General features: G+C 41.5%; 1 protein-coding gene and 1 non-coding gene across 2 annotated transcripts; both read right to left on the bottom strand.

Moving 5' to 3' along the window:
* Positions 1–316: 316 nt before the first annotated feature.
* Positions 317–13608, bottom strand: EIF4G2 (eukaryotic translation initiation factor 4 gamma 2). Its single transcript, XM_042815012.1, has 23 exons — positions 13198–13608; positions 13045–13083; positions 11632–11696; positions 11367–11432; positions 10829–10954; positions 10322–10424; positions 9539–9670; positions 9378–9444; positions 9121–9272; positions 8615–8725; positions 8228–8311; positions 8027–8125; positions 7639–7780; positions 7383–7543; positions 6760–6873; positions 5802–5927; positions 5429–5533; positions 5135–5350; positions 4585–4843; positions 4213–4417; positions 3591–3802; positions 3337–3458; positions 317–3125 (listed from the first exon to the last, which is right to left on the bottom strand). Exons 1-23 carry the CDS (start codon positions 13606–13608, stop codon positions 3060–3062), a joined length of 3183 nt encoding a protein of 1060 aa, XP_042670946.1. The 3' UTR covers positions 317–3059.
* On the bottom strand, positions 6559–6718 carry LOC122158435. Its single transcript, XR_006168231.1, has one exon. It is a non-coding gene; the product is annotated as a small nucleolar RNA SNORD97 (small nucleolar RNA).
* Positions 13609–18158: the final 4550 nt, after the last annotated feature.

Genomic DNA, 18158 nt, shown 5'->3' with positions numbered 1-18158 from the left:
CAAACTTTGTGACCAAACTGTTTCATGTGCACTTTTTCCAATCTTCCTGTTACGTTAAATTACCAAAATTGACACTAAAAGTCACTATCATTGATTAGTTACTGGTTTAATCAAGTCCATGACTTTACTAGTTTAAAATGGAGTATGCTCTATTTACATTTAAAACACAACTCAAGTCACTCGAACAACAGCCCAACTCTACACCCACCCCTTTCACCAGACTGACTGCACTGAGCAGTCAGGTAAGTGAAATGAGTAGGTTAAGAACAAGATGCTCTTTTCCCTGTTTTATAGAAAGAAAGTTTCAATGAGCCACTGCAATGTCAAGAGCCTTTTTTATACCAGTTTCAAGAGGCCGGATACGCGCATACTAACTGCATGCGCAAGTCTTATGACGGCAATAACTTCTGCATTTAATGGCATTTCTGAGGCGCGTAAGCATTTGAAAATATGGAATATAGTTGGCAGGCGTAGTTCTTAACAGTTCACTCTCACTAATAGAACTTAGAGTAGCAGAAGTGATTTTACCTGATCTAGCTAGTTACAGAAAGGAAAAAAAAAAGCAAAGCAGCAAAGCCTTCATGCATAAGTATATATGATGGTAGCGATTAGAGTGAAGACTGGGCAAGAATACAAGGCTTATTCATGCTACTCAACCTACAGCTGCCAGTTTAACCTCCTCCAGAAAACTGGTTAGTTAGTTGGCAGTCTGGTTCTTTTTTGATTAGGAATTGTTTTACTTGCACCTCTTCTTTGTCTCACCGCTATGGTACACGCAATTGAAAACCACCAGTCAGAACTGTGCTTTAGTGACTGGCAGCTCCTGTGTTTGGTTTCACAGCACTTGAAGGAATTGCATTGGGTATTCAAGGAAACTACATGTGAACTTTAAGAAACAGTATTGTAGGGGAACACATCACCAAACTGATCAGCTGAAATGACTGTTTAGACATGAAATAACAAAAGATGGCAGTTTTTGTTTGACTGCTGAACCTTACTATGTAGGATGCGAACACTTGGGGAGCACTTATAACAAAAAGCAAAGTTGAACACTGCAGCTCCTTAAGCACCAACTATATTCCTCTATGGTGAAATGCAGAATAGCTTTAATTGATGAAAACTATGACTGGAAGAATGCATTTGGAGGGCCCATGATGGAACTACCACCACCCTCAGAAGCTGCAACTACAGCAACAGAAGCAGCCACTTCCCCCACCTCAAGCTGCTTTAACACACCTTCGTTTTCTCTTACTTGAGCTAGGAATCCACAAGTTACTGCTAGCTGCATCACTATACTGAAATACAGACAGGAAGTGGTACGGGTAGTCAAAATACTTGCTAGCAATTCAGTTTTAACACCCCTTTCCTAACAGAGGTGATCTGGACTACCACAGTAAATGCAGTGATGCACTGGGTGACATGCTGCATTTTACCATGCCCTCAAGCAAGTTACTGACCCAACTTTAGAAATCCAATGAAAAAGTCTCGTGTCAAAGTACACTGCTTTCAACTGCAGGTCAGGAAGCCTGCCCTAGATAACAGAGTGCCAGCAATGCAAGAACCACACCCATTTAACTAGTCACAGCCTTTTAACACACTTAAATGCAAACTACTCTTCCCTCAAAGTAAATTTTATCAGGATCTCAAGTCTTTTTTCTTTTGCAATATTTTCATCTACCATGTGAAAGACACAGTCTGAAGCACTTCCAGCACTAGCAAAAACAAGACTCCATCAAGAAAACTTTTGCTACTACAAACGTCACCTCTGTAAGCTAGCAAAAAACAACAACAACAACAACAACAACAAAAAACAACACAAAAAACAAAAAACCACCACTGATGAAAAAATTTCACTCGGAAGTTTTAGAAAGCAAAGTATTTTGAGCATTTAATAGATGACATTTTAAGCTGACATGTTGTTGTTTCTGATTTCATTACTTGAGAAACAGTGGATTAGTCAGTGCCACTTCATTAAAAATATGGGAACTTGAGAGAAAGCACCAAGCATCACAAGAAAAAAGGCAGATTACTCACTGAATCACAAGGCAAGGTCATACCTATTCCTTCAGCAGGTATCTGTTAATTATCCTCCTGACATAGCAAATCAGTGCCTGCTCTGACCTGTGATCTTACTGAGAATTCATGAACAAATTGAGACAGACCTTCTATAAAAAGAATCCTAAGATGTTTCCACAGTCTAAGTAAACTCCTACTGATGTTCTATTCAGAAAGTAAACTACTTGTCAGTCAAAGCCCTTCTGCTGGGACACATTCAAAAACAAGTCAAGTATCACAATGTTTATTGATAGATACAAGTATATAAAATCAGGGCATGAACATGTCTCGATAAGTTAAGTAGACTTACTTTCAATACTATAATAGAGGGACCAATTCAAATTTCTCACCATGTCATGTTTCACACCCACAAAAACCTCTTCCAAAGGGCATTAAATCATCTGTCCAGCTGATCAGTTTTTGTGCAAGTAAACTGTTTCTTTAAAAAAAAAAAAAAAAAAAAAAAGACTTGTGCACTTGCCCAGGCTCAAGGATATTAAAACCTAGCACATAAAGCCCATGACTAGAGGTAGAAATACAGGCAATATACTATTACGGCAACAACCATCGATTACAGTTAAGGATTCTCCGTAACAACCAAATGGATCATCAAATATTGCAACAACTCAAGTATTACACTGAGCAAAGTGCATTTCTACAGTATTCAGTGTTGCTATTCAGTTTTCTAACTTAAAAACAGCCTATGTTAACTGGCAGCAAAGAAGACCCTTGCAACAGACTGCTTCTGCTCGAGAACTTATGATGTAATTATTGCATGCTGCTAATACACTGTTATCTAAACATTAAAGATACTCTAAAATATTTTTATTGTAGACTATTAAGACATACTACAAAAACCTTTTGCAGAAGATATCCTACTGACACACATCTGCATTAAATATTGTGAAACATTACAGCGGAATGAATTTTCGCAGTGGTTAGGTCAAATGCAGTTACATCATAGCAACAGTATGTTTGCACAATTTAAGGCTTTGGCTGGTTCTTTAGTCAGCTTCTTCTTCAGATTCTTCTTCTTCAGCAGTTTCCAGCCAGGTTAGCCACTGGTTTACCTGCAGTTACATAAAACTGGTTTAATCAACAGGAATTATTTACCCACATCTGCAGAACACTTTCTCCCAAACTCGTTCTAAGTGTTTTCACTGTACTCTACACTCATTTCATCTCCCCTTGTTCCTCCCTAGTGGATAACTCCTTGTGTTTCTCCAAGTAATCCCTTCTTTGCTGGAGCATGACAAGAGACAGAGCCATTATCAAGTTTACCTGGAATAAAGCTTTGCCTTTTCCTGGAAACTCTTGAGTAATATCTTCTTTCCATGCCAAAAAGGCTTCTTCTTCAATGATCTCCATATCATAGAAATGAACAAAGAAGCGCAGTAACATGCCTTTGAAAGGAAGCACACAATTAAAACTCTTAGCTTCATAAGCTTCCAAACAGGTTATCTGACTGAAGAGATACAGTGAACCTCAAATTCATACACAGGCAAGTTGAGGTTGGGGTAAGATTACACACATACCTTTTGGAAAGTTACTGTTGTAGCAGTGCACCTGGAGCGCATATAAAGCACTCACTTGCAGATCAACATGGTCATGGAGGAACTTCTGCATTACTGGCTTGAAGGAAAGAAGCAGTTGTTTTTCCTGCTCTAGTTGCTCTTTTGATGGAGCAGACGAAGAATCTGATTCGTCACTAGGTGGGTTTACTTCACTTGAAATATACTGCAAGAAACTGGACCAGAGACAGAAAGGTTAGAGAAAGGTTAGTTCTGTGAACTCCAAATCACAACGAGATTTTATGGTCTACAGTTATTGAGCTGTCTGCTCACTAATTTAAGCACACATTTAGGTGCATGTGTTATACTTTACCATACACTACAAAATCCTACTTATGCAAGTTAAGGCTCTGAAACATTCTTTGAACAGAGCTATTAGTTCTATGTTTTTCATCCCGAAGTAAAACACAACTGATGCAAACAGATACTGGACACTGAAAGAGAGCAAGTCCAGCTAAAACAACTTTCATCCCTACCTTAGCATGTACCATCTTATGCAAAGGTACATGCCAGTCTCCACATAGTTAAGTATCTATTGGTTGCTTGACAAGGCACGTGCCTGAATCACCACAAGAAACCACCTCACCTGGTCATCAATATATTCACAAATCCTTTATCTACATGAAGCTTGGGTGAAATGTTATCTTTAATCCATTTATAGATGGCTTGTGGGGATGGATCCGATTTTATTTGCTTTAGCAGTTCCTTCTCCAGTTTCAGAAGTGGGAATAAGAAGCTAAGCCCTTTCCCTTCTAAGATCTCCAGCATGCGGTCCTTGTTCTGATCAATTTCTGAAAAGCAAGGAAGACACACTTAAGAGCTGGTACTCACTGATACCTATTAGAAGTCATGATCCTTAGTGAAGTAACTATATTAACTGAAGTAACTATATTAACTGGTACAAAACACACAAAAACCATCTCATGTACTAATATGAAATATCCGAACAGACTCTTACCTGGTAACATCTTCTGCATATTCACTTTGCTTTGTTGGAACAATTCTGTTAGCCATTCACGATCTTGCAACTTAGCTAACTGCTGAAGGCAAAGCAGGAACAGAGGGAAATGGGTGCCACTTTCCAGTGGTTGAGCCAGTTCGGAAATGCTCACCAGTTCTGAAATAATAGCACGGGCTGCAAACTGTGCTAAGTAGGATTTCACCAATGGGATGTCCACCTCCAGTTTGGGGCACTGGTCCAATACATTCAGGAATGCCTACAAAACAGCAATAAGAGGAGACACTGAGATTTTGTTCTTGCGTACAGTAATACAGTCACTAAATAAAAGTTTTTTTTTTTTTTTAAAATCTCCCACTGAATCACTTGCCTAGTTTTCCTGCCACCAAAAAAACCCCAAACCTACATTTCTTCCCTCATCACTTACTACACTCTCTCACAAGTGTGTACTTCTACCTCCTCACATCAACAAGACAAAATAAGATTTGCTGTCTGTATCCAAACTAGACATCACCCACAGCCAAGCACAAGGAACATCAGACTGCAGTACCTGCATGAAGTTGTCACTTGTGGCTATTCCCTCCTGTTTGAGTAAGCTGATCAAAGTACTTGCTTTCTCTTTGTCTTCATCTGATCGATCGAGGGACTGACTGATTACTTTGCTCAGCATCTCAGGAATGAAGTGTTTTGGAGCTCTCATTTCTCTCACAGCGTTGACAGCATCATTAGCATTGCCATTATTCAGATAATCAGTCACAACAGCTTCCTAGTGAAAGGCAGTGGATGGTTAAACTTACATTTTTAGAAGCATTTCTAAAGAAGCGCTGCAATACAATTAACGTACCGTTTGTTTAAGTAGCTCTTCTTTAGAAGGAGGTGGCTTCTTGGTGGTCTTTGCAGGCTTTTCTTGTATAAGTGGTGGATTTGTTTTAAGACCAAGTTGAGGAGGCTAAAAGACAGTACCAGAAGTTACTCCTTCGAAGTACATCTACCTACAGTGTTGTTTCCAAACTTTTATCAACTTCCAGTATTTACTAAGCAGGTTAAAGTCAAATTTACATCCTCAGATATGCTTTCATATCTTCTGCTATGTGCTACAAAAAAAAAAAAAAAAAACCTTCCCTCTCTTATTAGAAACAGGCTGAAGTCCCACATGCAAGAATTCAGTATAGTCAAAGAAAACTTGGTCAACAGCACACAGTAACTTTGATATTTACCTGTCCCAAAGGTGGCGTCTGAGTGCGTGGTGGTTGAGCACTGGGAGGAATCATAGTTATCTGGGGCTGAAGCTTTGGCACTTGGTTTTTATTCATTAGAAAAGCCTGAGCAGGTCTCAGGCTTATCTGTAAATAATCAGAAAAACCTCAAACTATTTCAATTACTTTGACCACAATTACACAGAAATGGACTTGCACCAACCCATCCCACATAAACTTTAATTTTCAGTTCCTACAGTATAAAAAGTCAGATTAAGTCACGCTGGTATTGCAAAAAAAAAATGCAATACCCAAAAGCATGCCCCAAAAGCATGACTCAATAAATCACAGCTTGCTGAAAGTTACTGGTTTTTAGTAACATTGTACCAAGATCTGGAATTGCTCCTTTCAGATGCAGTATGTCAAGAGACCTAAGAAGATACTTAGCATGCTTGCAGACAGGATTTCCAACTATGATGAAACTTCACCAACTGCTCAGAAGGACACTTTTTTTTTTTTCCTCTAAATAATACTGCAGCTTACTTTGTGCTTGACACTTTGCCTAACACCTAGTTCAGGAAGAAAAAAAAAAATAATAGCCTGGTCCAGCACTTCTAGATTCTTTGAGTATTTTTCTAGGGCTTCCAGATTTTTTGAGTACTAGGATCTTCTAGAGTTTCCATTAAAACGTGCTGTTATCAATATGATGCACGGAACTGACGTCAGAGTAGTGCTCTTGGGGATGTGTGGGAAGGGAAGGAAGGAACATCACAAGAAATTGCCCTCATATCTCAGTCTTGCTCACAGGACGCTGGATACCCTAGGGAAAGTGAGGAATAAGGTGAAAGAGGAAGGGGCAAAGTAGGAGGAGGAAGAAAGTAGGAAGAGATCCAGCATAAGTCCTCATAATAACGCGTCTTGCTATAATCACTGGGCAATATTGAGTACAGGCTTTAAGTAATGTAGGCATGTAATATACCTCATCTGCATTAAGCTGTCCTTTCTTAGAAAACCGAGGTGGCATATCCTTCGACTGTCCTTGTTGCTGGGATAAGAGTCCCTGATTCTGGTTATGGTAGAGCTGGCTTTGCCCCTATTTCAGAAAGGGAGATATAGAGAAAGTGCAGATGATGGAGTGGCGTACATCATATGGTAAATAGTACCAGAGGGACCAGAGGAAAAAAGATTCTATTTGTGAGGAAGGGAAAAAGAAGGAGCGGGGTGGTGGGAGAGCAGCACCTACTCCTAAAAAAAAAAAAAAACAAAAAAACAAAACAAAAAAAAACAACAAAAAAGCCCAAAAAACAAACAAACAAAACCCCAAACAGGCCTATCTTTCAAATAAAAAAAATGCACCATTCTGACCCACCAAAGCCACATGCACCTCTCCCTGCAGTAAAAACAAAACAAACAAACAAACCAAGTGTATTTCTTATCTTTTCCATCATTTTAAGAGACTATTTAGAAAGCTTTTTGCCAACCGAGCATGAGCTCTAATCAGAATCAAACCTGAGAAAGCCTTCCAACACAAATACACTATAATCCATAACATATGCATCTGTAGAAGAGCTTCTAACCATGCTCAAGCCACCTTTTCCTTACCTGACTTTTCAGAAAAGATTTGCCTAGTTCTCCAAACTGGGGTTGAGCAGAAGGCATGAGGTGACCCCCATGGCCATTGAAAAGTTGGTTTGAACGATGGCGTCCCATAGTGGGTGAAAATCTATCCTGAATAACTCCTGGACCAGTACCAATTCCACTACCTACATTATCAGAGAACAAAAGGCAATATGTTATCTCGTTGTATTTAACACAGTACAGCTGCAATCATCACATCAGCCTCACGGTTTCAGCATACCTGGCATTTGTCCAAACATATCAGCAAGCCCTCCGAGTGGGTCCCTGTCAAGTTTCATCCTGGGTGGCATAAAGGGTCCCTCCAGAAAGAAGTCGCTTCTCATCACTTGAGACATAGGAGCAGGAATAAAAACTCCTAGATCCTTTAAAAGAGGAATTAACACTCTGGTTATTTTATAATAATGGTCCTTAATCAAGTTTTTAAACTACTAAGGTTTTTAAACTACAAGTCTACATGCTTTCAACTTTCAACCCTCATCAACACCTTACTGCCACACTATCAGATAGGCTTATACATACAGAAGATGAGTTTTGTGACTAAACAGTGTAAGGATTCCCTTCAGCATTTAATCAGAAGGGAAGCACAAGACTTAATATCAAATACTTACTTTTACCGCATCTTGACGGATTTGATTGATAGTCTTTGGTCCATTGTCAAGAAAAGCTTTGCGAGGAACCCAGTTGTGTTCTCTCAACTCCACAGTATCCTTGGAACATAAATAAGGAAGGAGTGAAGTCAACTTTGTGTGTGGGGGGGGAGGTTGGAGGGGAACAAAACAAAACAGTAGTAGACTATTTCAGTACCGTACCTGCAGCAGGAAACGAATCCTTGCTGGCAATTCCTTACTTGACATCAAGGAGCGCATACGGGCAAAGTACTGATCCATTAAGGACTGAGAGAACAAAAGTGATGATACAAATCAGTATCAACATGTGTTTAAGAAGCATTTAGAAAATGACATTCTCACTTATAGGACTAGTAATAACTGCGTCTTCTGGGAAGACCTTGAAAGCCACCTGAAAGACTGCCTCCTTCCACTATCAAGAGCTTTTATTACGAGCAATAGTTGGCACTCTTGCTCCAGGCAATATTAGATTTTGTTTTGTTCTTTTGAGTAGAAGCACAGAATGGCTGAAGTTTCAGTTTTAGGCATGGATTTTAAGCTACTTTTAAAGATCACAGCAGATGCACATACCTTGGCTTTTGCATGGTCTAATCTAGGTCCCACTGTCCTCATTATCTGACAGAGGCACTCCAAATCCTCCCCCATATCTTTGAGTTGGACTCTCTTCTTCTTTTCCAAAAGCTGAAATATTAGAAGCAGAATAGTTCTTTCAGCATAATAAAGATAATTTCTAACAACAGTGTACAGCACAACATGCAGAAATGTATCACATTATTAATAACTGCTAATTGAAGCACTTATTACTCATTTAAGCTCTTGCTATGTATGTACTTTGAGCTATCTGTGGTAACTGCGTCTAGGCCAGACTACATCTTTACTTTGAGACAATTCCCACAGCTTTAAATGAAACCAGTTTTCCTTTTTAATCAGACCACACAACTATTCGTTTCTAACAGTGATATTTCTACTTGACAGGAAACATTTTTACAGTCAAAAACTCCTAAAACTTCATGAACACTTTTTTTAGTTTAGCAATACTTGTTCGTTCTTAACCCACACCTAATCCATATACTCACTGTTTTGATGCACTTATGAAGGATAGATTCATGAATAAGGTCAAGCTTGCCAAGTTCTCCAATGAATTTGATGTTCCCCAGCATCTTGATCTTGGCAATGGCTCTCTGTTCCTCCTCCTCAGGGAGGAGGGGACCATCATGCTTATCATAGACTGAAAAACAAAAAATCCTGTTAAACGTGGCTGTGGGAATAAAAAAAAAGTAGTAAATTCTGTATTAAATTCTGTATTGAAATTTAATTAAATTTCAAAACTTACTATCAACATTTCTGGTTCTGTTTTCAAATTCATCTTGAAGTTTAGATATTAGGAGGCGTCTGAATGTCTACAAGAAAAAAAAAAAAAAAGGAAGTTGTTACAAATTCAACACATAACTGCACGCATTACCAAAATTTACCATTCTGCAGTGAAATACTCACTGTGCTTTGCTTCTGTCCTGGATGACTCTCTGCAGATGGGCCATCAAAATTGGGTGCATCTTCTGCCAGTCGCAGACATAGTTGAGCATACAGTGAGCTATACTTGGGCTCTTCAAGGGCTTTGTCTACGATCTAAAACAAGTTATTTTCAGTAAGATAGCTTGTGGTAGGATGCATATGTATTAAGAAATACAAGACTACCATTCTATGTGATTTAGAACATCTATTCCTTGCCACTACATGAAATAAAATCCACTATTACTGTTTGTTTAACACATGGTGCTTAATACTGATGCAAAACAGATACTATGCTACCCAAAAAGCTTCCATAATTCCAAACTATTGAAAGGGACAAATCTGAATTTCCTCATCAGAACGCTAAAGCCCATTTCAGATTTAAGAACCATCTGTTTGGTTGCATCTAGTACACCAAAGACTACCTGTGGTAGTTCTTCCCAGACAGTAAAGGCTTGTGGAGCAGTGGGATGCGAAGAAGTAGGTGTAGGGAGGTGTGGGACAGAATGAACACTGGTAACTAACATCTCAAATTTAATTTTACAGGGCTAAATCTACACTCTCTCCAGCATATCCCTTTCATACAAAAAGGGACGACACTCCTTTACGCCAGGGTTAGTAATGAACACCAGATAAACCACGTTACTTCTTTCTCTAATCAGTAACAACCAATCTTTTTATACTTATGATGCAAAGAAGTAGATTAAAAACGAACAAGAAATCCCACCCCCCCCAACAAAAACAACCCACAAACCACCACCAGCTTACCAGCAGTATGACCCCTTTAAGGATGAGCTTAGACTCTACACCCACATTGAGGAGCTCAAGGCATAGCTTGTCGAACTTTTCAGGAGTAAGCTTATTTAGTATGCTAAAGAGGAACAAGCAAAACAAAAAATTCAGATTACAAATCTTGTGAGCTTGTTGAGTAATTTTAGATTTAAGTTTACCTTTACGAGTTAGTCTTTAAGGCAGAAAATGAAAATCCAATTTTGAAGTCAGATCAGATTTTTATTTATATGTAACTTTTAGAATGAAAAGCCTGACTACCAGTATTAACTCTTTCAGAAAGCTTGCTTCTCAGCAAGTTTGCTTCTCTGCTGCAGCAAACGCTTGCTGTATGCCTCATTTGTCTCTGCCTCATTCCTTCTAAACAAACCTCCTCACCACCCTAAGGAACCCAAGAACTACGCGTATCTTCCTCTTCTGCAGGCTCATTTAATCAAAATATTGCTAAACATAACAACATGGAAAAGCACCTTCTCGAAAACTTACCCTCTTACTTTCCTGAAGATTGCATCATGTCGTTCTTTGTCGTTTGCGGAGTCGTCATCTCGTCTAGTGCTTCGTGAAGGAATCCATTTCTGAGCGTTTTGCCCTGGGGTTTTCCCCAGGAACTCGCTGTAGAATTTTGAAAAACAATTTCAAGAACCGTCTTTCCAGCATTATTTAACACAAACTAATACTATGCTTAATTTTGCTGGAAGCATATGCTTATCCTACCAGCATGACAGTACCTGCAAATAGTCATTAAACAATTTTAAAATCAAGTAAGACCACTCTCAACACTAAAACCCTTCCTCTAAACCTTTTACATGAAAAGCACAAAAGTGCTCTGTCCTCCTCGCATGACACGAGGCACAATTCTAATATGTTATATACTACCCTGCCACAGACAATGGACATTAACACATCACAAACTCTATAATACTTCTTGTATAAATTTGAAGGTAGACTACCTCCAACTCTATTCACCATCACACATCCCATACCTTTGAAGTAAGATGCTAATCCAAGGAATATGATGACATACCTGTTGCTGGCAGTCTTGGGATAGTGCTGAGGTGCACCCCTACCACCTCCTCCGCCTGAAGAAGCACTGTTAAAACACAATCACGTAGTTTGCCTGAATTCAAAACACCATTACTTTCAATGACACTTTAGCATTACTCAAGTGACTTGGGAAACTAGTAACTCGGGAACTAGTATTACTAGTATCTTGGGAAAACATTATTAATTCCCCCCCCAAAGGACTGGTACACTGCCACACGTTCAGTCAACCAAACCAGCACCAGTACCTGAAACGAGAAGCACCCCCTTCTGCAATCGCACTCTCCACTTTGGCGGCTTGACAACGAAGAATCTTCAAAAGAATAAAATTAAATTGACGGGGTGGGGAAAAACAAAACCTAGAAAGACAAATCGAGCGTTCATATTATAGGTGTTTTTACTAGCAACCATCGTATCTCGCAACACCTCCCACCCCAGGAAGCCTAGTCCCGTCACCACAGCCACATTTCCAGCAGTGCTGTGACAAGAATCACAGACGGTGAGAAAGCAAATGCTCCAACAAGGGCTCCAAGATCACCCAAAATAGCAGAAAGGCCATCTTCCGCGTCTAAATCCACACGGCCAATAAAGCTACTGAAAAGGAAAAAAACCGCTGCTCTCTACCTCAAGTCTAATCTGAAAAACAATCGGGAAAATATTCCCTAACAGAAAGATGATGCACTTACTTAGGGATCAAAGCAAGAGCGCGTGAAAAATAACGCAGTCTACCGCAGATCGGGCGAGGCAGCGCAGCACGAGGCCGCACACCCGTCCCTGTACTGCCCGCACCGCCATCCCGGCCCGGCGGGCGGAGCGCGGGCCGCGGGCCGCCAACATGGCCGCCGCCGCCGAACAAAAGGGCTGCGGGGGCGGCGCGGCGCGAGGGCGCCCCCCGGCGGAGGCGGACGCCACCCTGCCGCATGGAGCCACGCTCCGGCCGCGCCGCCCTTCCCCCACCGCGCCGGGCGCCGCCCGCTTCCAGGCTGAGGCGCCGCCAGGGCCCGGCCGGCTCTTTGTTCTCCGGCACGGACGGGAAAACGGAGAGCGGCCGGCTTCTCCTGCACGTCTGCCCCCGGCCCAGCCCAACAACGGCTCCTCGGAGCCAGCTCGCTCTCCCACGAGAAGCGGAGAAAAAAAATTAAACGGAAAAAAAGCAGGAATAGCAAAGAAATCCACGCAGAAGCCGCAAATCTGCCTCCGTGCTCCCTCCTCCAGCCCCAGGAGGACCAACAACTCTCCGCCCCACCCCAGCACCGCACATCCACAGGAGCAGCCCCAGCCCCGCCGGCTCCTCGCCATCGGCCGCTCCGAGCCCCAGTGGTGCCGAGCTACGAACCGGCGCCGCCCGCTCCAGCCTCCAGCACTGCGGAAAAGCGGCTCTGATCTCAAAACGGATCCGCTCGGCTTCTCTACCCCACCCGGCAGCGTCCGCCCAGCGCCTCTGCTTCTCCGCTCAGTACCCGTGGTGCGGGCAGCGAGAGCCGCCACCGGCTCCGGCCGCCATTTTGTGCGAGAGAAAGCGAGAAGAAGCCGACGAGAAAATGGCGGCCACTCGGCCAGCCGCCATTTTACGCGGCGGCTGCAGCGGTATCCGCTCCGTTCCAGGCCCCGAATTGCTCTCCTTCCCTAAACCGCTCTCCCGCCACACCCGAATTGCTCACCTTCCCTAAGGCCTTGTCCGCTTCCCCGGGTCCCGGCGTCTACCAAGGGCAGGGGAAGAGGCAAGAGAAGGGGAGGGAGGGGAAGGGAGCCGGGGACCGGGGCTGGGGAGGGGAAGGGGGGAGCGCGCGGGGCAGGGCGAGTCTCCGAGTCACCACTGCAGAAGCAGCAACCGCCCAACGCTGCCCTCCGCCACCTCCATAGAGAGCCGACTCGCCGCCGCGTCTAGCGCGCACCGAGGCAGCCCCACTAACTTTATTACGTTCACGCAACCTACCCCACCTCCCGCCAGCCGCCTCCAATCGCCGCGAAGGTCTCCGCCTGCCTGACCAATCACAATGCAGGAAGGGGGAGGGCTTAACGTCCAAGTGGGAGGAGGAGGGAGGAAGTTCGGTTGAGCTGTGCCATCGCCGCAGTGCAGCACCCGTATTCGCAAAAGCAGTTACGCCGCAAGAGTGGCGGTGGTGCCTTAGAGAGGAGGAAAATATGCGCAAGTAGCGTACCTGCTTAATGGCGGCAGTTTGGCTGTCTGTCTTCTCTGCTGTTTGTTCCTGTGCTGCACCCATCACTGAAATCCCAGTTCTACAGCGTGAATTCTGTCACAGTCATAGAAAGGCTAGTTTTATACACGTGTACGTAAGCTTTTTGCTTTTCACAACCGTGCGTTTCCTTCACACAAACTGCATTTCAGATTCATGTGAGGCTGTGGTGAAACATCAGCAGACGGCTGTGGCCTGAGCTTGCAGTCAGATCCAAGAAGCAGACCTGCTATTTGAGCTCCAAAAGCCCGTCTGTGCAGATCTAATTTAGCTTTCTGGGCTTGGAAGCTGTCTGCATGTCTGTGCCTGCTTTTAGCTTTTAACTGACCTATGCATTGCAAGGCATCCTGCAGGCAGCCCCTAAACGACCAGCAGTCTCGCATTTTTACATATTTACTGTACTAAGCACGTAGTTGGTGGGGCTTTCTTGCTCCTTCCCAGTTAAACAAAACAAAGATGGCTCGGCTTTTAGCAGTAGGTGGAAGCTGGACTTACAGGGGACTTGCAAAGGCTTACCAGGAGGAGATTAGGCTTTAACCATCATAGCTACATTGTTGCTGAGGTAATAGATGCCTGCTAGCGGAGATTCAAAGTTCTTAAATGGGAAAGGGCAGAAAGCAAGGGCTGAAGAAGCCATACAACAAATCTCTGCAAATATCCAGGCGTACACCTTCCACTTTCAGTTAGTATGACTCATGATTTAGATGACTGAGTGAAAGGGATACGTATAACAACACATGAACCACACAGACTGCATGTCCAAACAGATGGTATTTCAGAACTTCCAGTTTCCCAGAGCCAGCCTCATTCCTACTGCTTTCAACACGAAGTGCCAATACGTCCCAAGACAAATAAGGCCCAAAGGGTGCAGGACTTCTCACCTTATCTAGGATGAAATTTGTTCAAGATAGGGAAACTGATCTCATGCACATAAACATTAACAGCAGTTTACTTAACAGATTATCTTAGGCAGACTCTTGACAAAGCTATCTGAAACTAAGTTTTCCATACAAAGAAGTTGTATAAGGTTGAACATAACGGTGAGTGGTACTTTCCATACTAGAACTTTTATATCATTACACTTTTCTACATTTAACAGAAGTCAGATGACTGCAAAAACTTGGACCTTGCATATGAGTCTTCAAGAGCGGAACTGTTCAGAAATCCACTGAAACATATAATTCCATTTGAATTCTTTATAGACAGCAAGGCATGATGTTATTCAAGTAAATATTTCTCTAAACAAAAAAGTAAAATAAAAATTACTGTAAATCTTAAAGACCAAAGTGAAAAGATTAAGTTTTCCATTGGCTGACAGAATATTCTTATGCAGTGTTTGTGGCATAACTATTCCAATGCTGCATTAGGGGAGAATACCACAACTAAAACTCATGGAGAATTTCTCTCTTAAAAAAGTAAAATAAAAAATTGGAACAGAAATCCAGCAAAGCAATAAAACAAAGTTTGTCACATGCGTATTGACAGACTAAAACGTTGTCCCTCTAAGGCATCACCTTTTTGTTTAAAGTACACTATAAAATATTTATTAGTATAATAGCTGAAAAAAAGCAGTCGTGCTCAGTAAGGATAACAGCAAATAATCATTGTTTTCATAAACCTGATTTATTTATTTATTTATTTAGGCCTCATTCCTGTATTATATTTAGATCAGCAGAATATATGCTATCCCATAAGTCATGCTGGTTTTGGTGGGTTGGAACACAAGAAGTTTCTGTGCTTGGCTGCTCACAGTTTTCCCTCACATCTGTGGGCCAGCCTCCTTGACCAGCTGCACTAGCACAATTGATGAAAGCAATCAACTGTGGTACAGAGGAGAAAAAGTGCTTAGGAAATCCCTTCTATTTTATACATCTATCCTGCTTCTTACATTCCATAAACTGTTGTGGTAGGCATGACATTATTCTTGTCTGAGAATGTAACAGCCTAATTGCTCATACAGGAATTCAGTAAGAAAATTCACTTTCTTTCTTCTTCAGTTTATCATTTTTACTCTAAAAAAAAGACAGTAAATGGAATTCTAAAGTTATCAGATATCACCTTTCACCTATCAGTCATTTCTGCGCATTGCCTTTTTTTTTTTGTCTATATTTTTCCCACTTTCTCACTACTGTTTTTCTCCAGCCCCTATCCTGAGCATCAGCACTGCTTTAGTTCAAAGGAACTGTTTTACAGTGGGTACAGTGGTATTTCTGGGTTGGTCCCTGCCAGTCTGAACTTGCAGAATCACTGCCACTAGTTTTGCAGGAGAGAGGACTGGTCTTTAGCGCAGTGCTGTGAGGAACCTCCTGTGCTCAGACCCTGTGGTGCAGGAACAATTTGCTGCCACAGATACAGCATCTGCCTGAGAGGAAGAGGAATGTCCCTTGCTGTGCATATGGCATAGCTCAGAACAGGGAATGCCTGCTTCTTGTCTACCAAAACAACCCACACAATGTGGGAAAGCCACGTGGCAGTTCTGGGAGTTTTTCCTTACTACTGCAAAGCTGGAATTGCCATGATTTTTCCTCTGCAGTAGGTTGCACTGCAAAGATTACAGAGCTGAGCGCTGTTGGGTGGAGATTCCAGACGAAGCCCTGATGACAGGATGCACCTCATCATTATATTAATGCTGCTGTACTGGTTGTGGATCTGGCTAGGTTGGGTTTTATGCAGAGTGCCCCATTAAGTCGTTCAGACATGTACATGACATTAACCAAACAGAGAATTACTTAGGAATAATTCACCAAAATAACGTACTAGTTTACTTCATTCTAATGTCACCAACTTAATCACCTCCTTCTTCTTAGTTTCTAAGCAGCTTTTCTATCTGCGACTCTTGTTGTTTCCAAAGCCAGGTACGGCTCCTGACCCATAGCTGAAGCATCTAGCAACAACATTTAAATCAATTTTCCAGTGATGGAAGTTTGCCTCAAACATGACTGAACTGTAGAAAGGAGAGCAGGGAAAGCAAACAACAAATCTAGAAAACATGCTTGTATTTTTCTTTTAAACAGCTTAATTTTTCCATTTCTGCTAAAGAGGAATGTTCTCAGTAGCAAGGAAATTTATATTGCATAGATGCAGTATTACAAGGAGTGCTTGCCTTGTGTTTTGGACAAATGCTCAAATATATCGATTAAGTGCTTAGTTCATACAGCATGGATGGTATGAAAGCATTTCAGAAAGCTTAGTGGTTGTTCTTTTTTATTTAAAGAGTATTTATTGGTATCAAACTTATCATCGTCAGCAGAGGTGACCTTTAAAGAGGCTGATGCTGACTGAGGCAAGAGCTTTCTAACCCCTCTAAGCAGTGGAGGACTTCTAACTACCTGGAATGCCCATTCTCTGTTTCCCCTTTGAAAAATCCTTTGTAGTTACTTTATGAAATGCTAGTTCCTTATACCTCAATTCAGCACCCAGGATTTCCTGCTGCTCAGAACCAGTCCTTCAGATTTTTAATCAGATATATTTTAAACGTTTCTACACAGCCTCTTCTTTAGGCCCTGAAGATTCACAACATTTATAACCATTCAACTGATAGTTGCAGTTTTAGAGGATTCTTATGATGGTTATTTATCAGAAACCTGTGAAGATATTTGAGGGGTCACTTTTATAGTTAGCCAGTGAAACTGCCTAGAATGCTCAGATTTCTGAGACAGTGCTATTTCATCAGAGAACATTTACGCAGGCAACTAAGGAAAGGGAGGCGATGCCCCTAACAGTCTAGCTTGCTTTCACAGTTCTATTTAGAAGAGTGAATATTCTCAGCCAGTATAACTGTATTAATTTGCAGCCATCATGATTTTCATATATATATCCAGAATTGTTTGGAAAACATCCCACAAAAAATGACCATCTTCTCAGTGGGTCTAGTTCAGTGACTCATGTAAACTACAGATGTTTTACATTCTCTAGCCTTTTAAAATGACAGATTTGTTCATATTCGTTAGGATCAGCTGACCAAGTGTGCCAAACAGCATTGTGCAATGCTCTGCTTCTGATATTGGCTAGCACCATATTTACAGTAAGGTAAGACAGCTTTAAAATGTACTGTTTTCATTATTTGCAAAGAAAGCTTCCCTATCTCCTACCCCTGCAATTAATGTTTAAATTACCTAGAAGCATATTTAACTGCTGTAAATTTTAGAGTTATTAGCATTCTTATGTCTAGCTAATGTTAATTTCTAACTTTGACACCTTTTAGGTACCTCTAATATGATATTTCAGTGAACTCTGTGATTTAATTGTGCAGGGTTTAAGAAGCAATAATCCTTGTATCAGTTCTAAAATGTATTGGCTTGATCACTTTCTGGTATGTCTGCTTAAGTGGTTTTGTGGCAATCTTCTTCTATATGAAATACTTATCATAATCATGAACACGTAGTGGAGCTGAATACTAATTACTCTTCCAACTAACAGAGTTGGAAGAGCATCAAAGTGTCCCACTGAATTGTGTTACTCTTTTATTTATAGAAACATACTGCTTCTGAAAACAGTAGCATGGATAGGAAAACACTGTTTTTTCTTAAAATGCAGCATTTGGTATTATCAAAATAATTTCGTACTTCATTTTTCAT

The sequence above is a fragment of the Centrocercus urophasianus genome, unplaced genomic scaffold (genome assembly GCF_019232065.1).
Source record: "Centrocercus urophasianus isolate 14NV4802_14NV808 unplaced genomic scaffold, USGS_Curo_1.0 seq_14, whole genome shotgun sequence".
Lineage (NCBI taxonomy): Eukaryota > Metazoa > Chordata > Aves > Galliformes > Phasianidae > Centrocercus > Centrocercus urophasianus.
This window is presented reverse-complemented; position numbering and strand designations above follow the sequence as displayed.